We start from the raw sequence: 27255 nt of genomic DNA on the forward strand, positions 1-27255 counted from the left end.
ATGCCTGTGACCTTGTACATGTCCATGTGTCCATATGCAGGCAGTGGGACAGCAGGACACGATACCAACCCTGGCAGCACAAGGGTGCCAGGCTTGCATGGGTGCACCGTCTGCACTCAGCATGAGCATGGCACTCACACCTGTGTTTTCTTGTGCCCTGTGACCCAACTGGTCTAATTTCAGATGATCCAACTGGGAAAGGACTCCAGTTGGCCCAGTAAAGATTTCAACAGCAAGCAGGAATTCACTGGGAAAGGCTGTGTGGTGTTCCCGAGTCATTCCGGTGGGCCCCTATTACACAGTAGCTGTAATGAATTTCCCCAGGCTGGAAAACATTTCTAACTGCTTGCTCAATTCCTTCCAGTGCATTGAAAAATCCACTAATAAACTCTGCAATAAAACCCATTCTCACGGGGCTGTGAGCCTCCTCCGGCCCTGCTGCACTCCCTGGCTCCACGAACCCTTGAGCAGACTCACACTGCTCCCTCCATCTGCCCCAGCCCCTGCTGCCAGTCCTGTCTATGAATGAATCAGCACAGGCACCGTTTTCTTGGTATTTTTCTTGAAAACCTTCCACCCTGGCACTCGGAGACCACCCGAGGGAAACCCAACAGCCCGAGCCCAGTGTGAACCTCACTGAGCCCTGTGGGTTCCTCATTCACACCCTGCGGCCTGCAATGCTCACCAGCATCTGGGTGTGCCACCTGCAGCCTTCCTGAATGGAGTAAATGGCTTTACCTTGCATTATTGCATCCAGCTCTGATTCCCACTCCTGGATGGCTGGGCAGGGGGATGGTCGCAACCTGCAATCCTTCTCTTTGGGGTTTAACTGTCTTTTCCCCCCAACAGCTCCCAAACAGGCAGAATGAGCAGTGGAGATGGCTAACAGGGCTCTGTGGGGTGACTGCCATTCTGCAGTGTTGGCCTTGTTCTCCAGCTCAAGCCCCATCCCTGCAACTCCTACATGCTTTCACCAAGGATGTACCAGTAGCCCCAAATCACCCCTCTCTCTCTGGAGATGTCCCAGGGCACCCAAGCTGGGCAAAGCGTCTTCCACACTTGCTCAGTGCCCTGGGAAAGCACCACACTCTTTCCTGCAAACCTGCTGCCCCGCCCAGAAGGCAGCAGGTACATTAGCACTCCTGATTTTATTACTTTCATTGGTGTGAGCAGAGCTGGCTGCCAGCCCTGCATCCTCTGCTGCAGTGTCAGGAGAGGGTCTTGCTCCTCAATGGGCAGGGACAGGGCCAGCCAGCACCCTGGAAATGGGGTACTGGGGTACCTGGACAGCTGGCTGGTGTTCTGCTGCCCCCAGGCAGATGGATGGGGAAAGCCTGGCCACCATTCCCTGAAAGACAGCAGCAGCCCCTCAGCTGGTGGAGTTGGAGGTGCTGTTCCCCATGGACATGGAGCACAGCTTCCTGCCATCGGTGATGCTGAGGTGCAGGGGAAGCTGCAGATACCTGAGGGCCCCACCTGTGACTCCAGCAAGGCAGGCTGGCCTCTGCACACGGTGCTGCTCTGCACGTGGCCCTGCAAGGCCGTGGGAGGAGGCTGGACACGGCCCAGCACCTTCTGCACTTGCCCTTGGCTGAGGGAAGAGAGGCCAGCAGCAAGTCTTGGGGGAGACAATGGGGTTCCAGCAGGCAGCACTGTGGGGGTAGCATGCGTCCTGCAGAGCCCAAGTCCTGCAGTCCCCCAAGAAACACCAGCCCCTGAGGAGCCAGAGAGGTGACAGGGCTCTGGTTTGGCACAGCCACCCCACGTCTCACATGTTGGTGGACCCTTCTTCAAAATGACATGGCTCTGCAGGAGGCTCCACCGGTGGCTGCAGAGGGGGAGGAAGCCAATTCCCTACCTGCACTCACTGACTCTATCATTGCACCCCACCACTGTAGTCATCATCTCAGCCATCATCTCCACCACCATCCCCATCACTGCCAACATCCCCATCACCATCCCCATCACTGCCAACATCCCCACCACTGCCAACATCCCCATCACTGCAGTCATCCCCACCACCACCATACCCACCACAGCTGGCATCATCACCACCACCATCCCCACCACTGCTGGCATCATCACTACCACCATCCCCATTACTGCCAACATCCCCATCACTGCCAACATCCCCATCACTGCAGTCATCCCCACCACCACCATCCCCATCACCACCACCATCCCCACCACTGCCACCAGCGCAGGCAGGGGCAGCCCCACGCTGTGGGAGGGGGCCACCACCTCCGTGCTGGCAGGTGAGAGCAGACAATAAGCAGCTGTGCAGCAATGACAGGCTGGGACTGGAGCCGAATCAGCACTTTAGGGGCGATCGTGGCTGCTAAGCCTTGCGAATCACTGCTCATAACAAGGGCAGGGCTGAGAGACCTGGAGCCTGGACCCCGTCTGGCTCCAGTGAGCCAAGCTTTTAAAAGGGATTCAGACTTTCTCAGGCTAGAGCAGCCATAAATCTACTTAATTTGGTCTCTCCCATACACAAGTTTCCAAGTGAATCCACTGGAGAGATCCAGACTGGGCCTCCAGCCCATTTGTGGGTTATTCTTTCAATGGATGCTGTGCTTGGCCCCAAACCACCCCACCTGCACATCCAAACCACAGTTTCTTTTCCAGATCCAGAGCCTCTAGCTGCTCCACGTCCAGGCATTTCACCTCTGTGTTCCTCTGTGCTGATGAGCTGGGGGAGCCCAAAGTCCCATGTTTTGGGACAGACTCTGCTTCTGCACAAGGCACTACTCACCCCAGAGCCACACCAGCCTCCAGAGCTGCTCCTGAAAGCATCAGAGGAGCTGGGAGCATCCCAACACCCCTGTCCCCAGCACCATGGGTCTCCAAAATAACCCATGCAGACACTTGTGCAGCTTGGGAAGGAGGGGGATGGTAGGTTAACAGGCCAAATCCATGCTCCAAGGGATGCTCCGAGCCTCTGGCCACTGGCACTCACAGCAGCAGTCACACACGGTGACACGAACTCCCTGCTGACAGCCCCAGGGCTTTGGGAACACGGAGACAGTGTCACCAGTGGTCACTGCACCTGGGATCTGCGCTAAGCTGACAGAGGAGGGTCAGACTGGTCACGCAGCACTCCATGCCTCAGTTTGCCCTGGAGCCTGCTGCCATTCCCCTCACAGTTCTGCATTACCAAGGTGTGCTCGTGCCCTGCTGGCCCCCAACACTCACAGCTGTGTCCAGCCTGGTTTCAGCATCCCAAACACACCACCTTTCCTACAGCCACCAGCAGATGGCCAGGGCAATGCTGCAGACCTGAGCAAAAAAAGCCAAAAAGTGGGGAAGAAATGGAAAAAAGCCCTAATTCCCCAGGGTGAGGCAGAGCAGCACAGGCAGGCCCCAGCACAGAGGCCCCGGAGCAGCCGGCAGCAGCGGGTTCACGCTCCCCACGCATCACCAGACGCAGGTTGGACATTGTGGAAATTCAAAATTCCAGATGGCTCTTTTTGGGTGGGTTTTTTTTTTGCCTTGCCTCATTTCCAAGGCAACAAGACTCCCTGTCATCTGCCAGTTGCCATAGAGATTTCACCTGATTCTGCTTCAGCGGAAGAGAAAGCCGGGCTGCTCGCTGCTGCCGAGGAACCACGAGCCGAGACCGCCCTCAAACTTACTGGGAAGAGCAGAGATAAATGGGGCTTTATATGAGGAAGGCAATGGGCTGATTCAGAGGATCAAAGGAAGGAACTGCGGGTTTCTATAGCACAAATCAGCCCTTCACTTAACTGCTTTGGTGCCCTCCAGATGTGCCCTGCATCTGGGGACGTCGCCAGCTCTCGCTCCAGGCTTTGCCTGGTGGAGGAGGGGGGATGTGGGTGCATGGGGAACCCTGCACCCACGGCTTACAGAGTATCCAGGACCAATCTGGGCTCCCTGCACGGCCTGTACAGGTGACAGCCATGTCCTAACCCCATAAGGACCCTCCCTCACCCTGTACAGCCCTTCTCCAAAGGCCCTGCGACCCAAAGAGCCAAGGGGAGGATGGGGAAATGCAGGAGCAGCTAGGGAGGAGGAGATGCCATGGGCTGTGCTCAGCACAGCTTGGCTGTCATGGACATGGGGGTCAAGCACCCCCAGGGCAGCCCCATGCAGGCAGACACAGGGTATGCTCCTCATCAGCACCAAAGCCATCCCAACAGCCCCATCACTGCTGGGGATCATCCATGGAGATGGTGTGGATGCGTCCACACCCCAAGCCCAGGTGCAGCACGTGATGCAGTCATTCCTCCCAGACCCACCCTCACCCCAGGCCCCTGTGACAGCAGCCCTTGGACCCTCAGTCAGATGCCCCAAATGAGTTGATCTGATGTCCCCCGCCTGGAGCTCCCTGGTGTCAATGATAATGAATCCCTTGGGCACAGGAGAAGGTTCCAGGCACTGGCAGGGTGCTCATGGGTGGCAGTCAACCCTGTGTACAAGAGGCCAAGGTCCCCACGCTCATCCCTCCCCACTGGGTGCCCAGGTCTGGCTGAAAGGGCATTTATCAGGCCCCAGAGCCTCTGCCCTCCCCAGCCTGCATCCCTGCACCAGGGCCAGCGGAGAAGGGCCAGACTGGGCAGCTCTTAGCTCGAGTTGGCTCTGTTTTGTAGAACAGTCATTAGCAGAGCCAAATTTCCCATTCCCAGCCAGAATACGGCCATGCTTGGGGAAGCTTTATATTCACAGAGACAAACAACTCACATTTGCTTTTCAACTGTTGGAATTGCACCCACTGGGACAGAGCGAACAGGGAGCCTTTTGTCCCCCTTGCCTTGTGACTGAGAGCTTTGTGCAGAGCAATGCGTTGCAAACATAATTCTCCCCGGCCTCAGCTGGGCTCTGGTAGACACTTGGTCTGTCTGTCCATCACCAGATCAGCCCAAGAGTCCTCATGTGTCTCCAGCAGGAATGCAAAATGTCCTCCCCAGCTTCCCTGGCAGCCTGTGGAGCTGCTCCACACTGAAAGATCAGAGACACTCAAATGGACCCAAAACACAGCTGGTGATGGGGGCTCTTCATCTCCCAAGCACCCGGGGTGGGCAACCAGAGTGGCAGGCAGCCACAGGCAGCAGAGCTGCTCTCTGGGGCTACAGCTCACCTGGATGCAAGGAAGAGCAGCTCCAAGCATGGAAAATCCCAGCATGGCACAGGCACAAAGTGCAGCTCATCGTGAGCCTCCAGAGAAGGTGCCCCAGCCACTCCCCAGAGATGGCATCTCTGGAAACCTCCAGCTCACTGCCAAGCTCCTGAATATCAGAGCTGGCACTCACTAAGCTGTGAGCATCAGCAGTCCTCAGAGCTCTCACTCTGGAGAGGGACAGAATGGGACATGTCCTTGAGGCACCAGCTGAACCCCCATCTCAGCCCCGCAGCACCACTCAGGGATGAGCATCCTCCACTCCCAAAGAGGGAGATCCTGGAACAGCTGCTCCCCTCCAAACATTCAGCTTCAGGAAGGGGCTCAGCATTGCAAGCACATCCTGGGCTCTCTGCAAAGCCTGGGGGATGTGCACATGAGGGTCCAGCTGGCAGCAGGGTCAGACCCCAGGGTAGGTCATCAGCCCTTGCACCAGAGGGTCCCTCAGTAGCCCCGTGGAGAGAAGAGACCGGGCAGCAGGCAGAGCACCTCGGGGGGCAAGCCCAGCTTAACGAGTTCCAGGCTCGTTAGTAGATCTATTGTTACCACATCCCGCGGGAGGAGGGAGATAACACAGGCTATTTTTGCTTCCATCTGGGGAATCGTTTTCCTCCAACATATACTGCCACGATGCTAATTTTTAAGGCTGATGATTAATTGATGTCAGGCTCATTACGGGGCCCGCGGATCTCTCTTCCCTGGGAGCGCCAAGGACAGAGGGAGACGTGTTTTGACAGATGTCGTTGGAGCTGCGCGTGAGTGACGTCCTAACAACAGAGGAGAACAGGAGCCATTACCATGGAAAGGCCTGGAAATGGGAGGGAAGTGCCTGCACGCGACCCCAGCACCCCTCCTCAGCAGCCCCTAATCAGCCCTTCACGCTCTGCCCGTGGTTACCAGGGCTTTGCTCCGCAGATAAACGCTCTTTGTGCACACCCAGGGAGAATTGAATCTCCTGCCTGCGGCGAGGAGGGCTTGGCCTTTCTTCTCCCCCTCCCCAGCCTCGCAGGAGGGCCAGGTGCCAAATTCACTCTGGCACCAGAAGCAGCAGCCTGCAGGGAGCCGGAAACAAGTCTGCTACACATATGATGCCCAGGATCCCGCACGGCTCGGGCTCTCCCCGCACCTGCACCCCGGCAGCGGGGTGGGTGAGCACTGCTGGGGTGCCCAGGGCTGCTGGTCCTACCAGGCACTGGGCAAGGCTCACCCTGAAAATCGTGGCAGCATCTGCAAGAGCAGCCCAGGCAGGGCTGCAGACCAACCCTCGTATCATGGATTTTGGGGTCCCTTCAGTCTGCAGCATCAGGTGATGCTCACCCCAAAGCAAACCCCCCACACCCTCCCAAAGATGGAGCTGTGCATGGTGAGTGGCAGAAGGATTGCTTGAAGAGGGTGCCATGGCTCTTACAGCAACACAGTGACCTCCCGCACTCCCCAGGTCTCCCATGCCCTGCGCCCAGAAGCAGGATGAGGCACCCTGCTAACTGAGTGGGGAGCATGGGGTGATCCTGATCAGTGCAGATGGTCTCCCCTGCCTGCTGTGCCAGCTCCCCAGGGCCACCCTCACTGCAATCAGGGGGTACAGAGCATCATGCCCTGCCACAGCCCTCAGCTTGCTCCCTTCCCCACCAACATTGCCATTATCTCTGCTGTTACCTGCTCCTCCAAACTTCCCTGGGAAAGGTACCTGACCCACTGGAGCCAGGAGCAGCACCAGCCCCACATCTCTCCCCATCCTGGGGCTCCACACCCAGCACCCAGGGCTCCATCCTGCTGCCCCACAACAGTGCCTCCCATCCCTGCGCCAGGGACACGCTGGGTGTGTGCTGGGGAGCTCAGCAGCAGCAGTCTCTGCATCCACACTCAGCCAAACTCGACACCAGCTCCAAAGGCAGCACAGCCAATCTGCCAGCAGTGTTATTACAAACTTGTGTTAATTGCTGCACAGTGCCTCGAGCATCCTTCACAGGGGGAGGGATGCAGATAAACTGTCTATTCTTAGCACTGATGGTTCCCCACTCCTGGTGCCGGCCCACACCATCCTCCAACTGCTTCCAGACCTGCTCCCTCTCCCAAAGCACACTCCTGGTGGGAGAGTCCCCCCCACCAGGGAAAGGTTTTCTTGAGCAGCACTTGTGCTTTTCCCACTAAAGGTGATTTGCAGAGAAGGAAGGTCCTGTCTCCTTCAGGAAATCTATTTGTGCCACAGGAGGGAAAGGCATGCTTGGGGCCAGAAAGCTTTGTGGGAGCCACCACTTGGTCCTTGCCCAGGGGCTAGGGGCTGGCATGGAGGCAGTGTGCTGTACCTCCCCCACCTGCGTTAGTGAGTGAAGGGATGCTGACACACCCTACTGTTCTATGCAAAGAGCTGCTGTTCCACCTACAACTCCAGATTTTACTGGGGGCCTGGCAGTACGTGGGATGGACAGGGTGGAAAATGCTCCCAATCAGACACCAGTGCCAATCAGAGGGATTTCAGTGCAGCCTCTGGACTTTCCCCTGTGCAGCTCCTGTGGCTGCCCTCACAATGCACCTGCCAACACCAGGGGCTGAGTGACATGTGATGACAGCAGCCATGAGCCTCCAGGCACAATGGGAGAGCAGCCACTCACCTCTGGACCCCCCACACACACAAGCCCCATCCCCTGCAGGCTGCAGGATCCCTTTAAACATGCTGAGAGCACAGGGAGCTACAGCCCCAACTTGGGCAGCTGGGATCCCCAGCCAAGCTCGAGACAATGCCATTCCCTGAGCTGTCCCAGCGCCAGCGCACACCGTCCCACAGGCAGGCCCTCCTGGGAGCGCCACGCTTCAGGGATGGAGCAGAGGGGTCCCTGGCAGCACTGCAGCTGGGATTTATCTTCTCTAAGAATATCTCAGCTCCATGCAATGGCTGCCTGCACAGCACAAGCCCTCTTCGCCGTGGGAAGCAGCTCTGCAATGTGCTTTGAGCTCTTCCCCCCCAAATTTGCTCTGGGGGCCTGTCCAAGCACTGACGATGCACAGCCCAGAGCCACAACTGCTGCAAGAGAACCGAGCCAACACTACAGCTTGGGGGGAAAGCCTCAGCCAAAAGTCACTCAAACAAGGAAGCAATTTGTCTTATTCTGGCTGCACTCCCTTGAAAAAGCAGCTCAGAGCAGGGAAATCAGGATCACGTGCGGCGCGCTGACCGAGCACCCACCGCAGCAGCAATGGGGAGCGTTCACACCAGGAGCCTGACAGATAGAACAGAATAGGGGAAAAAGGATGGAAAAAGAAATGCCATGTGACCCCTCACTCGATCCAAGGCAGACACCACATCCAACAGTTCAGAATATGAAATGCGCACAATGAGCTCCAGTGAGTAATTAATCCCTTCAGGAACACTGTAAGTGATTGCAGACAGCTTACCAAGAAAAAAAAATTGGAAAGTCATTGAAAAAATTACCACAAAGTGTTTCTTTTTCTTTTCCAGCCTGAAATACAATGAGATCTGCAAGGAGCCCTCTCTGCTCTGCACAGTGTGTCAGCAGTGGATTTCCAGCAACCAGCTGGTTTTCCAACAACACTCAATCTACCTGCCAAGGTGAAAGTTGTGAGAAACCAGTCTGGCCTGACACAGGCAGCAAGAGTGGCTGGTGCCAGGGCTGGGCCCTGGCCTTGGTGTCAGTGGGACATGCTGGGGGGACGTTTCTGGAGGGACAAGGCATGGCACAAAAAGGTGTCCATGAGATCTCATAACTTCATTGGTGATTCAAACTCTCCGGATGACTTTTGCAGGTCAGAGCTTGGCTTATGGAGCAGGACAAGCCCTCCTGGTGATGGGATCCGGGCTCCCTGGTGATGCTTAGCTCAGTGAGCCAACCTCCCCTCCTATCTCCACCTCTCCCCTCCATCCTTGTGCTCCCTCTTGCCTTCTTCCACTTTCTCCAGCACTAACCAGCCAGTTCTTCAGCTGGAAGCCTCCAATTTGGACCAAATTCTGACCCATTGCACCCCAAGTCCCGCATCTGCTCAGTGCCCTGCACCACCAGGCAAGGAACCACACCTGCCCACATTCTGCCCTGTGCAAAGTGACCATGTGTGGGTGATCAACCTGCAATCCCTGTGCACAGGCAGACAAGCATCCAGAGGCATCTGCAGGGGGGTCTGTCTCACCCACTGCTCAGTCCCCACCTCCAGGGAGCACTGACCCCCAGCACAGCCAGGGGGAATTACAGAGCACAGCAGCTGCCTTTTACTTCCATAATTTCATGATATTTTTCAACCAACTACTACTATTTCTACTTGTAAAACAGGAGTTTATTAAAAAGAGTATTAGGAAAGGTATTTTCTCCTGTCAATAAAGTGACTTAAAATTCATTGGAACTTTCAAATTAAAAACACAACCTAAACTTTCACTTCCACTTGCAATCACTCTGATTTGGAAAACAGTTTTTTCCTCATATCCTCTCCTGGGTTTTCTCCCCTCTCTCCTGTTCTCTCCTCACCATGTTTTTGTTTAAAAATTCATCAGGTCAGGGAAAAATGCCTGGGCAGGAAAAGAGGGTGGGAAAAAAAAAAAAGGCAGAAGAAACTGTAGCTTTTGCAAACCCATCTCAGCACAGGGGAGAAGAAGAGCTTCCAGACTCACCTCCCTGCTCTTGGAAAGCAAGAGGCACTTGGAAGGACAAGGGAATACTGAATGTTAACCAACCTCCTGCACACTCCAGCAGCAGACACGGCCTCACTGACCCTCCTCAGAGTTCTGTGCTCCTCCATGGCCTAACAGCTCCTCTAGCATGGCAAGCAGGGGAAAAAGGGATGGATGAAGCAGGAAAAGAACCCTGGGTGTTGGTGTGGGACGCAGCCTGCACTGACCACAAACCCCAGCTGCTGCTCCCAGCTCCTGACAGGGCTCTCACTCCACAAAGACAAGTGCCAGCTCGTGTCTGGCCATGGCACAGCTCAGAGCTGGACTCTGGCTGATGTGAGGCACACCCCACAGGGGATGCTGAGTTGGGGAAGGACTAAGATGGTGTTTGCACAGCAGCAAGGGTGCTCCCCTGGCCAGTGGTGCAGGGACACAGAATCACCACAGAACAGTTCAGGTTGGAAGGGACCTTAAGGTCCATCTCGACCTAACACCTCCTACCCAACCAGGCTGCTCCAAGCCCCATCCACCCAGACCCTGAACACTCCCAGGGCTGGCACAGCCACAGCTTCTCTGGGCAACCTGTGCCAGGGCCTGACCACACTGATAGTAATGCATTTCTTCCTAATATCCTTCCTGCATCCCTGCAGTCACTCTCACCGCAGGCAGATCCCTCTCTGCTGTTCCAGAGCTTCCCTCTTACATGATTTTTGAGGACAGCTGCTGCGCTCTCCACACAGGATGTGTGCAGCAGCATCGGCTTACGAGTGAGCACACTGTGCCAGAGGATGAAAAGCTATATGGAAATGGAAGATCATTACCATGATCTCTGTGGAAACATCCCATCAGAGCAAGTTTTTTGTCCTCCTCCTTCTCTCTCCCCATGTGCACAAATTCTGGCACCCCATGCACCACTTGGCGTTGCCTCAGCACTGTGGGCCCAAAATGCAGGCGTCTGATTTCTAAAGCCATTGTCTGGGGTGTGCTATTGAGCTGCAAAACATGGAAGGTTTGGGATGGAAAACAGGCATCTCCTGAAACACAAAAAGAAGCTGGCAACCCAGATTTTATTTGACTTTGAAGTTACAGAGAATGTCAACCAAACACAATTTGCTTTATACCCACAAAGGGAATGAGAATCTCAGCCACAAAATAAACCCACACCTCTGCCCCTGGAAGGCAGCAATGGACAAATGGGGAGCAGAGCAGAGAGCTCTACTGGTCACTGCTGCAGCACAGAGCAGCTGGGCTTGGAAACACATTACCCTGCTCCACCTGGGAATGTGAGGCAGGAAAAGCTGCTTTGTAAATTTACTTTTTATTTGGAGCTCAGGGTTCGTGTGCCACTACATTTAGCCAGTGCTCCTTTCTCAGCTCCAGGCAGGGAGGTTTGCAGGAACCCCCAGAGTTTCACCCATTTTGATTTTAGCACAGGGACTGTTTGCACCACTTACCTGCTGTTCATTTTTGAGAGTGAACAGGGTGGGAAGTGCCCAGTGGTACAAACAGCAGCTGAGCTGAGATCAAATCCTGCCTCCAGGTTACTGTATTTTCCCCACCATAATATCTGATGAGTGAGCTCTCACTGCAGATTCTGCTTTCAGAGGAGCAGCTTTAAAAGCTCAACCTCCAGGCCTGACTCTGCACAGCCCTGAAAGCATCTCACAGGCTCCAGGATGAGATTCCCTCACTCATCCCCCTGCTGCTTTATGAGTGGGGCCATTCCCCTCCCCTTGCAGAAATCAGCCACATGTTCTCCATCTGGGAGCAGATGCCCATGAGCCAATAAGCTCAGCTTGGAAAACTTCACTGAAAATATCACCAAATTTCTGAGTGCTCTGCAGACTGCGGCCAGATGATGGATATTAGTGCTTCAGCAGTCCTGGGACGCTGTTTGGCACAGCACAGCAAAAACACAGCTAAAAGGCTCAGGGAAATGGAAATGAATGGCTGGAGGTGCTGCTGCTGGACAGTCTGCCCTCCTCCAGATGATCCAGCCTGTCAGGAGGGAGGGTCTCGGTCTGCTGGTGAATCAGCCCCCAAACAGCTGCTGCACTCAGCCTGGAGTGTTGAAGGACACCAGCTTTGGCCTCACAGCAATCCCTGACACTGCTGGGGCACAGGGCAGAGCCCTGGGGAGAAAGGTGAGGGATCAGGCAAGGCAGGGCCCCTCACTGCCCCATCCCAGCCATGCCCATGGCACTGCTGGCACAGAGCTGAGGACCAAGAGGCCTGGGGTAGGTCCTGGGCACTGCTCCTCCCCACAGGGTCAGGATACAGTCAGCTTTTGATGCATCCAACTACCACAGTAGGAGACAGGAGTCCAGACAGTGATAAATCCAGCCTCACACAACCCTGGGTGAGACACCAAAATGGAATTTACCAAAGGACCTTAAACTGATGAGCTGTGAGCTCCAGGCAATGAACAGCCCGAGGCAGAGAAGACTCAGGCCTGCTCAGAGTCAGGCAAATGCTGGTACTTCCCCTTGGCCTGCAATCACACTTCTCCAGGCCAGGATGGATTTTAACCCCACTGAGCCTATGTACACATTGTCTGGGACAGAAACCACCAGGAGCCAACAGGTGCCAACTGGCACCTCTGCCCCCAGGTCCTCTCCTCATTGCCCACCCTGACATGCAATGCACAGCCTGTCCAGGGTGACTCCGATTCCCTGGAAGGGTTTTGTTACATTTTTTAATGAATCTGGGGTTCAGGAGAAGCAGGAGTGCAGGGCAGCCACCTTTCAGCATACCCAGGGAATGGGGCAGCCCCAGAGAAAAGCCCTGGGCTGTCCCCATTGACTCTCCACAGCTGTTTCCCTCCAGCAGCCCTGCCCTGATCCAGCAGGACAGAAAGCACCAAGCCAAACAGAGCCAGACTCAATTTCCTCCCATCCTTCAGTCTGCACAAACCTCAAGCCCTGCACAGTTCAGCTGCAGTGCAAGTCCAGCTCCTCAGGATTCAGCACACGCTCCTCTGGGCTCACAGCAGCAGAAGTTTGCAGGACATCATCTGTCTGTCCTCCCTGTGAGATGAGGAAGCTGAACTTCATTATTTCCATTGCTTCTGCACTGCCTGTTGGGGGTTTGGAGCCATCTCCTCGTCACTCCCTTGGTGCAGTGAAGGGCAATGCAAGGTGGCTGTGAAAGGCCACAGCTGGGTGCCCAGGGGTCCTGTGCCACTGGTGGCCTCAGCATGCTTGGCTCCATGTTGGTCCTGCCCTGGCAGGGCTGGACTGTCCCAGTTTCCAGCCAGAATCTGTCAAATGCCTTCCCTCCTGCTTTTAAGATGAGGAGAACTTTGCTGTCTCCCATCCCACAAAGCAGCGCTCCCACCTTGGAGCCTGCCAAAACAACCCTGCCTTAGCTGATTTCAGCACTGCCAGGCTAGCCCATGGCTCTGTACCCACCCTGGCACTGCTGCCTCAGGCCTCTGAACCACCAAAGCTGGGAGAAACCTCGGGATGTGGGAGCAAGCACCCACGAGGCTGAACACATGTGCCCTGCGGCAGCACACCGCAAAACAGCCGGGGAGGGACGTGCTGGCCCCATGGAATGGCCCAGAGCGCATTTCCTGCCAGCCCCAGCTCACCTCGGGAGCTCCAGCATCCAGGGATCAATGCGAATTAGCCGCTATCTGCTCTTCCACTTGTTTGCATCAGCTTGGAAATTTAACACCAGGCCAGAGATAAAGTGAACTGGAAATACCCCGGCAGGCCTAACGCTTCCAGCCCGAGGGGTTCATTCAGCTGATGGGTTTCATCATCACAGGTTCCAGCCCGAAGAGCAGGTTCCTGCATTCCCCATGCACATCCCTCCCTGCCAGTGCCTGCATCTCCCAGCTGGGCTATGAAAGGGCTGCTCTCTGTGAGATGGGTTTTACAGAGCCCAAACTGCCCCTCACCACACTCCCTGCAAAAGCTGATGATGTCCTGACAAGAAAACCCTGCCATAATTAACTAGCTGAATCTCCAGTCCAGAAAAACACCAGGGTAAACCCCTTTTAGTATCAAACTGGGCTGGCACAGCACCAAGACAAGCCCCAAGCTGCCATGTGGGAAGCTGAGACGATGACGCTGCGCATGGGCGACGGACGTGTGATTTTGAGAAGTGTCTCCTCAGTGAGTTATTCTCAGTGCACAGCAGTGCTGAAGCTCACACACTATAAATAGCCAGCAACAGAGTTGTACCTGCACCACAGCTCAGAACGTGCCTCAAGCCAGCTCGTGGAACTGGGAGTGCCAGGCTGGGGCAGTGCCAGTGCCAGGGACGCCTGAGGCCCATGACAAAGCAGAGGTGTGAGCTTCAGGCAGTCTGGGCTCCCAACAGAACCAGTAAGGGCTAGGCTTGGCCATGACTGGGTGCTCTTGAAAAAGCTTCTCTGGTTACAGGGTCTCACTGCCAGCTTTGTCACTCTTGATGACACAACCTTGCATAAGATGAACAGAGGTGGGATATGCAGCTTCTCCAGGCACCAAGCCTGCAGGGTTGGCATGAGAAATAAAGGTGGTTCTACATTTCTCCAATGCTAAAGTAATGGTACTACCCATCTGCCATGCTGCAGTTAGGGGGAACAGTTTTATATTGAATGGAGACTAGAGGTGGACTAGAAGATCAGGAAGAAATTCTTCCCTGTGAGGGTGGTGAGGCCCTGCCATAGGATGCCCAGAGAAGCTGTGGCTGCCCCATCCCTGGAAATGTTCAAGGTCACATTTGATGGGACTTAGAGCAACCTGGGCTAGTGGAAGGTGTCCTGGCCTGTGGCAGGGATTGGAACAAGATGATCTCCAATGGTTTAGCCCAGACCATCCTATGGTTCTATCATTTCCCTCCAGCTCACACAGCACAGGCTGCAGCACCCACAGCACAGCTCTGCCCGTTTTTCTGGCTTACATGAAAACAGCCAGAACCTCCAGCAGCTTCAGCAAGGATCTGATGCCATCCTTCCAGCTCACCAAGCACAGGAGGTTGTGATCCCAGAGCCGAAGCCAGCCGAGGGCGGGTGAGCCCAGGAGCTGGCGCAGCGCCCGGCGCTCCCGCTGCGTCACCTGTGGCTGCAAGTCAGGCTCCCAACCTGCTGGGGAACCGCGGCTCCGAGAGCGCAGCTCAAACCCTCAATTTCAGTTCCCCACTGAAAGGCGCCTCCTGGGTCCCTCCTAGCCAGCTCACCATCCCCTCCCTGCCCACTGGGCAAGATCCAGCCTGAGGGGAAGGCAGAGCAGCCCTACCTTACATCTTCAGACACTAATTTCTGGATTTGCCATAAAATCTTTCTGTAATCTCACAGGGATGCTTGAGGCCAGACCCTCACAGGTACAGAGGAGGACTGCAAAGTGCCCACCTCTGGATGAGCAGGACTGCTAAGAAGAGAGACAACAAGGCTGACACAACACCAGAGCAATGTGGAGTGATTAAGAATCACTGATACCTATGCCAGGTGGAAAATCCTGTGCTCCCAATGCACTGGTATGCTCCCATGTTCACAGAGGTGGAGGCACATGTCCAGCTGCAGGACACATCTGCATGTCACTGGGCAGCATGGGAGCACGTGTGTGCCCAAGGTCTGCCCAGGTCCCCCCTCCAGGGAGCTACATGCCATGCTGTGCCAGGGCCACAAGGCTCTGGAGCCACCTCCCCAATCCCTGGCTGCTCCCAGGAGTGAGGAAAATGTCCTGACTAAACATGCTGAGCTTCTGCTCAGCTTCCCTATGTGGATTCCAGCAGGTCCTTCAGTGGGAGATGAATCTCAGTCCTCCTCCTGAAGTAATAAAAAATACATTATGCCCTCAATTGAACAAGACAAATACCAGCACAAGGAATGAGAGAAATGCTGGCATGAAACAAAATGTGGAAGAACTGGATTAGAGGAAGGACCAGCAAATCAGTGGGCACTGGGCACCTCAGTGTCACACCCACCCTGACACAAGCACATCTCCATTTGCACAGCTTCTAATCTCAGCTCTGCAATGCAGCATCCCCTGACTTCCCAGCTTCACGGCTGCAGCATCCCTGCCTTCCCAGCTCCCCTCCTGCTCAGCTCCGTGCTCCGAGCTGCAATGCAGCAGCCTGGGCAAGCCCTGCTCTCCCTTTTGCCCCTCCACCCCACCACGAGGCAACACTGAGCCTCCCAGCCGAGCTGTGAGCCTCACACATCCTCTACCCTCCCAAGCTCGCTGCTTTCCAGGCAGGGAACTGGCAACCCCTTCCCTGGCTCCCCCGGGAGAGCTGCTTGGTGTGTCTGGAGGAGGACGTGACTCTGCAGGGTGGGGGATATGGCAGAACAGCACCATTGTCTGCTCCCCTGTGTCCCCACAGCTCTGCAGGAGACACAGCCAAGGTGTGAAGCCTGGAGAGGACAAGGACTCAGATACCACAGAGGGATGCAGCCATCCCCACTCCACCCAGGGAGCTGATCCAGGCTCAGCAGCTTCACCATTGCCACCAGTACCAGGAACACTGCACACACAAAGCACAGGACACCACTGTCACTGGTACCAGGAACACCACACACAGAGCACAGGACACCACTGTCACTGGTACCAGGAACACCAAACATCCAGAGCCCACTGCACAGCTGTCACTGAAACAGCCCAGGACAGCACTGTCACTGCTACCAGGAACAGCACACACATGGCCATGGGACACCACTGTCACCAGTACCAGGAACAGCACACACCCAGAGCCCAGGACACTGCAGTCACCAGTACTAGGAACACCACACATGCACATTGTGTGCAGGACACTGACTGTATGTTCAAGGCACCAAAAGCCACAAGCACAGTGCCACAAAAGACACTCTGGACCAGACAAGTGACTGATTCAGGGGATGTGCCAGTGGGTCCACCTGACAGCACACAGCCAGGCAATGCTGATCCCAAGACTGCAGCCCTACAGCACACTGCCCTGTCACAGCCACAGCTGAGCCAGGGAGGCCAGGAGGCACATGCTGGCCACGGCAAACAGGCTGGCACTGGCATCACTCACAGCTTACACACCTCAGAGGGTGCAGGCTCTGATTCTGTGCTGAGCTGGAACAAATCCTCCCCCATGCAATGGGCACAAGCATCAGCCAAGGGCTGTCCTCAGATGCTCAAGTGAGAGTGGCAGGGGGGTCTGCAGGTAGAAGGGACCAGGGACATTGTTTGCTGGCACCATGGGAAGCTGCACAGGAAGACAAAGAGCTGGGAACCTAAATGGACAGTGATGGTGGGGGGACTTGTGACAAGGGAGTGCTGTGCGCACAGAGATACATGCCACAGCATGAGCAGCCAAATACACAAAATAGGGAACAGAGGCATGTGGAAGACGGTCTCCAGAGGCATGTGGAAGACGGTCTCCAGAATTGCCCATGATTCTCCAAGTGCCCCCCACACAGAAGCATGCTGCTCATGAGGCACCAGGGCCAGGCAGGAGCCATGGCTGGGCTGGGTCCGTCCCAGCAGCACTCAGCAGTCACACCCATGGGATTGTAAAGCCTTGAGGAGGCATCACCCAGCTCCCTGTGGTCACATCCCATCAGCAGATCCCAAATAGCATTTCCAGAATTTCCATAAATTTTCTATTCATTTGCATATTTTCTTTTTAGACATGTTGGATTTGGGGGCGAGATATAGGCAGTCACTGTGAAAGCCCCATTTGCAAAATCAGGGATTTTCAGGCTCTTTGGGGAGAACTTTCTTTCAGTAGTGCATCCACAAATATGTTTGTTTTCAAGCGTTTGCTCTGCTACCTTTCCATAGGAAATTCTGAAAGACAAATCTGGATTTTTTTTTTCTCAGCCCTTTTTCCACACTGCCATGATCACTGGGAACAGAGCACATCCCAAACAGCTTCAGCAGAAGCTTTGGGGTGGCCCTTGGATCCCATTTCCAGATCTTCTCCCCAGTCACTGCAGCCATCTCAGCTGGAGAAAGCAGACATCTACTACTTGCTGTCAGCTCCTGAGAGCAGGCTGGAAGTAGCAATACAACTGTGTACCACTCCCCTTCCTCCTCACTATTACCCCAAAGGCAGGAGGCCAGCTCTGTGGGCAAAGGGAAATAAATCCCCATCCCAATGACCTCGTCACTCAGATGCTGTCACACAGGGACCTTAAGAGAGGAATATCATTAGTGGTATCAGGACAGCCACAGCACTTTATGAGGCAATAACCCACTCTCATTGCTGTGAAGAGCTACTTGGTCTCTGACCTCCTCGTGGTCTCCTGCCAGGGAGCCTGGCCCAGTGCTGCCAGGGGCACATTAGTGCTTAATTAAACCAGCAGGAACAACGTGGGGCAGAGGGAGGAATGCCATGGGGCAGAAGTGCTTCTTTGATCCCACCCAATGTGTTTCCCAGCAAGGATGGTAATCAAAAAGGAGTAACTTGGCTCCCATCTCCACCAGGGTCAGGAATGTCCTTGCATGGGACATGTCAGATGCCAGTCGTCTCTGCACTGTGGTTCACTTTTTAAACCAGTCAGGTGCAACACAGAGCTCCCGCCTGTCACGGAGCCCATCTGCCCACTCCAGCCCTTGGCTCTCCTCCCCACCACTGAGGGGCTGCTGGCACCCAGTGCCCACGCAGCACCAGCCTGAGCACAGCGGGCTCTGCCCTGCCTGGGTGTTGGCCCCACAAAGCTACAACTCCCCATGGCTATGTACAGCCCAGCAAGGACATCCCTGCTGGGGAAGGGCAGCACGGCCCACTCGGGGGCTGCAGGACTGAGATGGGTTATAGCTGCAACTGAAGAGTTTGGCAGGGCTGCAGACTCCTGCAGAGAGCATTTCAGGGAACACCATCTCCACTGGGACCTCACGTGTGTCCACCTGGGTTCTGGCCCACACAACACTGACCACTTACTTGTTGATGCGAATTAGCAGCCACTTAAGAGGCACCACATCCAGCAAGAGATGGACAAGGAAATGGCTGCAGAAAGCAGCTGCAGCATCTCAGAGGTGCCCTGGGGAGCTCTAGGTAAGTGCAACCATCACACCGGGCACCACAGGCACAGCCTGCACAAAAAAGCCCCTGCACCTGATGAGCCCTGTCCATCACACGTGGACACGAGCAGGGTGAGCTCTGCCCAGCCAGCTCTTCCACCACACTGGCCATGTGCCCTCTGTCCCCTTCATCCTGTGGCTGGGCACTGGTGTAATTAGCAGCTCCAGCTGCCAGGCAGTTTTGATGAGAAGCCTCAGCCTTTGGTTGATGCAAAACGTGTAATTTGGATGATGGAAATAGCCTCTACAAAGCACATGTGGTTGCTGCATGCCCGTGACCTCTCCCGGCTTGCGCAGGCTGCTCTTTAAACATGGTTCAGCTACAAAGGCTTCAGTGCCATCAAACACATGAGGCAGCAGCAGTGACCGAATGAGAGGTAACATTTGGCCATGACTGAATAAACTGTATTTTTGGCCAAGAGGCTGGGGAATGCTTCTGGCAGGAGAAGCGTGAGGTAGAGATGAGAATTCAGGTGGAGACTGAACACACAAGGTCTCTGGAAGCCACTGTGGCTGGCAGGGCCAGGAGCTCAGAAGCTGCACAGGCTTCTCAACACAGGTCAGCAGTTCAAGGACAACCATGTATATCTGCAGAGGCTGGAAGTCCCCTCAATTTCCTCTCTCTTCCCAGCACAAACCAAGCTTGTGGCTCTTTCCATGCCACTCTGGATAGGGTGTCCTTCAGCAGACATTGCCAAACAGCTCAGGCTGATGTTTTGTTTGCCAAAGGGACTAATGAAAACAGCAAAGACCTTCCTTTCCTCCCTCCAAAGCATCTCCTGTAGCAACCAGGAGAAAGCCCCTCTCCTGGTGCTCCTCACCAACCCTGGCAGGGTGTGAAGCCCACTCTCATGAATCCAGCTCTCCTGGGATCCCACTCCTTCTGGGTCCATCTCCACCACAGGAACCACCTTTTCCTGGGGAAGCCAGGTTGTGGAAGGCACCATCACCATTGGGGAAGACTTCATCTGCCTGGATTGCAAGCAAAGGGGTCTGGAGGCTCAGCGTGTGTCTACACAACCTCGAGTTGTGGTTGTGCCACCACCACTGTCACACAGCTCCCTCCTCTCCACACCCCAGGCTCCTGGTGGCATCCCCACCACACAGGCTGTCATGGGTGTGCCAGGTCATGGCTGGCTTGGCTAAGCAGGTGTGAATCAACATCACAACTCCCACGAATGTGGCAAGTACAACCCCATAGAAGGGGAGTTTCAGCAGGGTGAAGCTCCTGCTCTGTCCACCCCAGATGCTCTCCCCATCCAACTCTGGACACAGCCCTCGATCCCCCCTGCAGGAAGCCTGCCAGTCCATATGTCTTGGAAAATTATTGGGAATACACAGAGGACAGATCTGGCAGAGTTTGGGCCTCACGGGCCGGCTGACCAAGTTTTCAGATGCTAAGTGCAGTCCAAAAGGATGTTCAACACCTCCCAAGGTCAAAGTCAGCCCTGACTGATGCAGGTGGAGGCAACACCCCAGAAACCAAATCAGTTGCTGGGGGCACTTCTGCAACCATGATCTTCCTCAGCGTGTGCACAAGATCCTTCTTGGATCTCTGGTACTCCAGAGCATCACCAACTGGGAGTCACTCCCACATGGGCCAGTCCCACAAGGATTTCTCTTGGGGATGCTGAGGAAACTCCCACCTAAGAGCAGAGCATCATGGGGGGACACTGAGATTCCCCCAGGCATCCCAAATCAGTGAGTGGCAGTCTGTTAGCCCCCTAAGTGACAAATCCTCCTGCAATCCTGCCCTGCTCCCATGGCATCTGGTGCCACCGCAGCATTAGGCCTGAGGATGGATGTCTGCACACCCAGCTGTGGGACCACTGGGGCAGCCTGAGCCCCCACAGCCAGCCTGACCTCCTGCATTCCCCCTGCTCATCCCCACAGCCTGCCTGCCCAGGCCTCGAGCTCACCCTGTGGCTTCCATTTGTGAGCCCTGGGATGCCCCAGCATGAGGGCAGACCCTGCCAAGGACAGCACTGCTGCTGGCCCTGTGCTGGGGGCCAAGGGCAATGCTCTGGGAGGCTCCATGCCTCTGTGCCAGCACACACTGGTGCACGCTGTGCCAGAGCCCTGCTGGAGCTGGGGCTGTGACACCCCAAAGGCTCCTGAAGCAGCCAGGGGTATGCAGGGAAGTGGAATCTGCAAATGTGGCTTTCCAGGTGTCTGGTTCCAGCACACACTCCCGTTCCACATCTCCAAACCACCTCCCTCAGGCCCCAGCCACAGCAAATCTCTCCCCTTTCTCTTCATCACACAGCAAGGACAAGGCATCTCAAGCCAGCTCAAGCACCAGAGAAACTCCCGACCCCCTAAAAAGAGGTCCAGGCAGGGAACTTGAAGGCACTGGACACACCAGTCCTGCCTGTACTGCTGCTCCCCCACCACCACCAAGCACCAGGGCTTTCCAGCCAGCCAGCTTGAGCACCGTGAGCACCATGATGGCTGTGCACGGCTCCCTTGCCACCCTCTCATGCCAGTTTGCACAGCTCCCTTGCCACCTTCTCATGCCAGTTTGCCAGACCAAGCACAGCTCTTCAGAGCCACAAGCCCCCACAGTCACTGCCCAGCCGAGACCCCAGGCACTGCTGGGGGATGCAGGGAAGATGAGGTGTCAGTGGGAAACAGAGGGTTGCCGAGGCAGCCACAATTCCTAGAGATCAGCATGCAGCACGAGAGAATGGCAAGGGCTGGGCTCACCTGCACTGAGACCCAGCACTGCAGCCCATGATGGGGCACTGGGTCCCCAGGTCCGGGGCACAGCCAGCACTGGGCCAGTGCTCGTTGTTCTCATGGAAACACACTCTGCACACAATGCACACAGCAAGCTCGGGATCAAACCCACAGGGATAGCAAAGCAGGTTTCAGGCAGCCACAGCCCGAAATCAGCTCACACAAACCCTGCAGCAGCATCCTTGGAGACCCTCCTCTGCCAGAGACCCAGACCTCAGTGGAGCTCAGCATCTGCCCAAAATGGAGCAGCAGCATGAACCCCTCGCACAGCACCTCCAGCAGCAGCTTCCCAAGGTCACCCCCAGGGTGAGCCACGCTGATGGTGGGGAGCAGCTGTGGCACCCGACTGTGCAGCCTCCATCGCGTTTGGTGGGTGTTGAGACAAGGGATGGCCGACAAGACACGTGAGGGAGGACAAGCTCCACCACCACCTGCCACTGCTCCTTGTGAGGAGGAACTGCCTTTCCTCCAAGGCAAGAGGCAGCTGACAGCACCTTCCCTCAAGCATGGCTTGGAGATGCACTGAGGGCTGGACCCCCTCTGCTCTCAAGACAGGCTGAGAGACCTGGAGATGTTCAGCCTGGTGAAAGCTCTGGGGGGACCTTAAAGCCCATTTCAGTGCCCAAAGGGGCTCCAGGAGAGCTGGAGTGGGACTTCAGGACAAGGGGGAATGGCTTTCCACTGGCAGAGGGCAGGGGTAAATGGGATATTGGGAAGAAATTCTCCCTGTGAGGGTGGGAAGGCTCTGGCACAGGGTCCCCAGAGAAGCTGTGGCTGTGCCATCCCCAGCAGTGGCCAGGGCCAGGTTGGACAGGGCTGGGAACAACCAGGGCTAGTGGAAGGTGTCCTTGCCCATGGCAGGGAGTAGAACAGGATGAGCTTTGATGTCTCTTCCAACCCAAACCATTCTGTGATTCTAAGTGACTGGGGACACCGAGGCTGATGACTCCTTTCCCCTCAGCCTCCCTTCACTTCAAGACCCTGAGGTCGCCCTCAGCGGGTCCTCACGGAGTGCCAGGAGCCCAGCTGCCTCCAGCTGCCACCTCTGGCCATTCCCATCTCGACGTCGAGCCCGGCGGTCGCGCCGGCCGCACTCACCCAGCATTTGGCTGAAGAGCAGCTGCTCCAGGTCGCCCAGCACCGTCACCACCAGCTCGGGGTCCACCTTCAGGTACGGCTTCTCCTCGGTGCCCGCCGCCACCGCCGGCGCCTTGCCGCCCAGCAACTCGTCATCGCACTTGCCGCCGCCGCCCGCCTCGGGGGCCTTGCTGAGGGGCTTCACCTCGGCGTAGGGCCCGCGGGGGATGCGGCTCGGCTTCCCGGCGGGCGGCGGCTTGGCCGGGCCGGCGGGGCGCGGCGACAGCAGCGAGTGCTCGGAGCGGGACAGGCTCCGCGACATGGCGGGCGCGTCCCGCCCGCGGGGGCCGCCGCGCCCGCCGCCCCCCGCCGCCGCCGCCCCCGGCGCTGCCGCCTTGGCCATGTCGTCGCTCCAGCGAGGCTCATAGAGCTGCCGCTTCTTCTCGGCGTCGGTGAGGAAGGCGAGGTTGGTGAGCGACTTCTGCTTGCGCAGGTTGGAGCCGGCCGGCAGCCGCCCCTCGGCGCTGCTCGCCTTGAAGACGCGGAGCTCCGCGCCCCGCGGCCCCGCGGGCGCCGCCGCCGCCGCCTTCGCCCGCTTCGGCATCACGGTGCTGCCGTCGGGGCCCCGCCGAAAGCCGCGCTCCTCCTCGCCCAGCTCCACGTCGGGAAGGCTCTTGAGGTTGCTCCCCAGCATCCCCGCGCTGCAACCATTTAACCCGCCAGGCGCTGCTGCTGTTGCTGCGGCACCGAGGACACACCGGGCGAGACAGAGGGAGAGGCGCCGTCAGCGCCCGTCCCACCGGCCGGGGCGGAGCGGGGAGGGGATGGCGCGGGCGGGGAGCTGGGGTGGGGGGAGAGGGGGGCGAGCGGCACGGCCCCACCTCGCCGCTCCGCCGCCGGCAGGACACTGCGAACCAGCGGAATGTCAGGGGCGAACAAAAAGGGCCCGCCCTCCCCTGGCGCGGCCAGGGGGCGGGGCGCGGCGCGCGCGCCCGCGGGGGGCAGGGAGGGGAGGGGGCGCGCGCGGCGGGGCGGGGCCGCGCGCGGCGGGCTCGGGGCGGAGGGAGCGCGCGGTACCCCGGGAGCGCGCTCGGGGCGGCGTGAGGGGCGAGCGCGGGACCGGCCATGGCCCCGCGACCATGGCCCCTCGCAGGCAGGGACGTGCGGGGGCTGGGCGGGAGGTGGATGGAGCCAGCGCGGGGACCCCACGCCCCAGCACCCTGCGCTGAAGGGACCCTCACACCCCTGTCCCTCCCGCCATGGACCCCACACCCACCTAGACACTGCGCACCCATTTCCAGGGGGACCAAAACATCCCCGTTTCTCCCCAAATTGTGCAGCAAGAGCCCAGGGTGGCCTCAGGAATCCCGGGAGGGACACTGTGGCCCCCAAACCCAGCAGGGCCTCTCCACTGATCCTAGGGAATTAAAGGCGGGGGGCAGGAGGGGAGTGGGATCTGGTTATCATCATTTTTCATTAATTACCCGTCCCTTGGGAGGGGTGAATTAAGTCTATTTGGTGACCTCACGCGGGCTGCCATGGCAACCGCCGGGAAATATTGCATTAGACCCCATCACTGCTGCCGAGATAAGACCGGGAGCAGCGGGGGTGGTGCGAGCCCCCAGCCCACCCCCGGCCTGGCGATCCCGGGCTCGGTCCGTGGTAGTGCTGAAGAGTCCCAAAATAACTCCACCCGGTTGGGACAGTAAAGGATGCCCCAAAAAAGCGTGATTTTCACTAAGAGGTGCTGCTGGGGCAGGATGGGTGCACAGGCTGCACCCCAAAGCCACTCGGGGTTCGGGGGAGGGCTGTTGGGTGCAGAGCCTGTTGTTAGGGGCAGATATGCGGGTGTTGTGTGGTTTTGGGGCTGCTGAGGGGATTCTTGGGCTCTCCCAATGTCCCCTGTTCCCTCTGGGCCCAGCCGAGCCGTGGGAGGTGCCGCGGGCAGGGGAAGCTGGAGCAGGCACGGAGGGAGGGAAAGGATCCGGCCCCTTCCCCGGGGCCGAACCCGCTCGGCTTTGTCCCAAAAGCTCCCCAAGGAGCAGGGCAGCTGCGCTGAGCGCGTGCCAGCCCCGCTCGCTCCCTCCTGCTTCCTCCTGGAACACCCTCCCGCTTCCCGAGCCTTCAGCACTTTCCAAATCGGGGCTCAGCGCTGATTATTCTCTGATTGAAGTACTGGGACCCCAGGTCAGAGTCGGGCTCTGCCAGGAGCCACCGTGGATCTGACCGACTTCTGTCCCTTCAAATCACCCGGTGAAGCTCCCGGCTCTCTTTTCCCCCTTCTCTGCACATCTCTGGAGCATCCCGCCATCCTCCGCTGCCGCTGCCCTGGCAACCGCCGCCCCAGCATCCTCCCTGGACCCGCCTCCCCAAAATCTCCCCCAAAGCCAGCACCAGAGGGGACCGGGGTGGCCTCGGCAGTGCAGCGAGGAGTTGGGATTCAGCCCTCGAGAAAGGGGTGACCCGGTGCTGAGTGTGGGCAGCCCCCGGTCCCTCCGCGCCGCTCCTTGGAAATGGGTCATTCCTGGAGCTCGCCGGGAAACTGCGGAGGGAAAGGAGCCAGCAGGGGTGATGTCCTGGCACCGTCCCCAGAGAGGTCAGTCCCCTGTGCTCCTCACAGCGTAGGGATTTGGCCACGGAGGTCACCTGATGCAGGAACTGCAGACGAGCCTTTCCCAGGGGAGTTGGGGCGCCTCCAGTGTGAGGGTTCCCCCACACCCCACTGCCCTCTAGCCCTGGCTCCCGTTCCAGCACAAGCCTCTGTCCCCTGGCCCTGTCACGGCAGCCCCCTAGCAGGACACCCCCGCTGCTGACCAACCCCTCTGGACTCACTCAGGCCTCTGGGCTTGGGGTCAGACCCCTTCTCAGGACTGGAGCACTCATCACCTGGGGACGCGGCCCTCTCATGCTCCCGGTCCTCCTGCAGCCTGTGGGCAGAGGGGGTAAGGGTGGGTGATCAGGGACAACTGGCTGGGGACCCCCAGGAGATGAGAACCTGGAGCTGTAGGCTCTGCCATGGTCTGGGAACACTGGTCTCATGGCAAGGGGTCCCAGGGCACCCTATTCCCCAATGAGTCCATCCCCTGCCCTACATCAAGCTCTCATGGGTGACTTAGGAGCCCCAGCACCCCAAATACACTGGGAACCTTCCTTTTGGCACAGAGCCCCCTGACCCAACCCCACCATTTCCCATGGCCACCCCTGCTGGGCCTGCCTGCCTCCCCCTGTCCCCATGTCCCCCACAGCCCCATGTCCCACACACCCCCAGCCCCATGTCCCCATGTCCTCCACAGCCCCATGTCCCAAGGCACTCCCAGCCCCATGTCCCCATGTCCTCCACAGCCCCATGTCCCAAGGCACCCCCATCCCGTGCCCCCCATCCCCAGGGACTCACCGGTACTGGAAGGGTGCCACAGTGGCAGTGATGGGGTGGCTGTGTGGGGGCCCTGAGGAGAAAGTGATGGCCCCTGACCCAAACACAGGGCCCCTCCCCTGTGAGCCACCATGAGACTCATCCTCTGTCCCTGCTGGGGCTGCTCCCCTGCCCTTCCCAGGGGACCCTCCCAGCCGCCCCCCAGCCCTGCCCTGTGCCAGGGGGGCTTTGCACAGCTCAGTGAGCTCCCCCACCCTGCCTGCCCCTCTCCTCCCACTGCCCACTGCCTCTGGCCATTTCCCAGGGGACACCAGGGGTCTTGATGGGGCTTTCTGTCCACCCTGAGCAGGGACACCGGGGCTTCCCTCCCTGCCCTCAGCCAGCTCATGGCCAGCAGCTTTGCCAGTGGCTTTGGGCTTGAGAGTCTTGGGACTGGGGGCTGGCAACTTCCCTGGCCGAGGGGACGGAGCCCTGTGGAGGACAGGGGACCCCGGGGTGCTCAGGGGGGCTGTGGGGTGCAGTTTGCCATGGGCTATGGCACGGGGCACTGGGATGGCAGACTGGAAGTGGCTGCGGCCGGTGGAGTTGACATTGGCTGTCCCCTTCATCCTGGTGAGGCAGCTGCTGGCAAGGCTGTGGAGGAAGAGGAGGATTTGTTACAGTCCAGCTCAGAGAGGGCACCCACAGCCCCTCAGCTGCACCAGACCTTGGTCTTTGTTCCCACTGGCCATGGGTGCTCATTGTCCCCATCCTGGGAGAAGGCCACTGCACCCCACACCCCAGAGTGAGGACACACACGATGTCCCCTGACAGGGTCACAGGACCAGGGCCTACGTGATGTCCTCCCCTGGAGCCTGTGCAGCCCCACCCCTGTGTCCCCAGGTCCTACAGCAGGGACATTTGGGCACCGACCCTCACCAGTTAGGGCTGCACCACAGGCAGGATGGGGCCCTCTTGGCCACTCAAAACTCTTTCCTGGTCCCCAAAACCACCTCCTGATCAACCAAGACCACCTCCCAGACACCTGAGGCCATCTCCTGGCCTCATAAAACCATCTCCTGGTCATCTAAGACCAACTCCTTGTCACCTGAAACAATCTCCTGTCACCCAAGAGCACCTCCTGCTCTTCTAGGCAGGAGGACCAGCTCTGTGACCCCATCTATTGGTGTCTGAGTCCCATCCCCACACTGGAGTGTCCTCCTCAGCCCTGATGTCCCCCCCCATGGTGCCACCTGCCACATCTCTCCATGCTCCTGCTCTCATCTTGCTTGCCCCATGGTGACTTTCATGTCACCCCTCAGACAGTGCCCTGTGTGTCTCCCCCCTTGCCTTG

At 57.6% G+C, this 27255-nt stretch overlaps 1 protein-coding gene across 2 annotated transcripts in view; it reads right to left on the reverse strand.

Annotated features, from left to right (window-relative positions):
• The window catches only part of NAV1 (neuron navigator 1), a 59994-nt gene extending 33455 nt beyond the window's left edge, over positions 1-26539 (reverse strand). Inside the window, exons 1-3 of one of the 2 annotated variants that reach the window (XM_054290680.1) lie at positions 25944-26539; positions 25382-25476; positions 22571-23287 (exon numbers count right to left, since the gene is read on the reverse strand). In XM_054290680.1, the coding sequence (XP_054146655.1) occupies positions 22571-23287; positions 25382-25476; positions 25944-26530 (1399 nt within the window). In that variant the 5' untranslated portion in view covers positions 26531-26539. Of the gene's footprint in view, positions 1-22570; positions 23464-25381; positions 25477-25943 lie in introns of those variants that run through there. The other variant, XM_054290681.1, reaches the window with a different exon arrangement.
• Positions 26540-27255: the final 716 nt, after the last annotated feature.

This window comes from Melozone crissalis, unplaced genomic scaffold (genome assembly GCF_028551555.1).
Source record: "Melozone crissalis strain CALT ecotype California unplaced genomic scaffold, PUWL_Pcris_2 ptg000086l_1, whole genome shotgun sequence".
Lineage (NCBI taxonomy): Eukaryota > Metazoa > Chordata > Aves > Passeriformes > Passerellidae > Melozone > Melozone crissalis.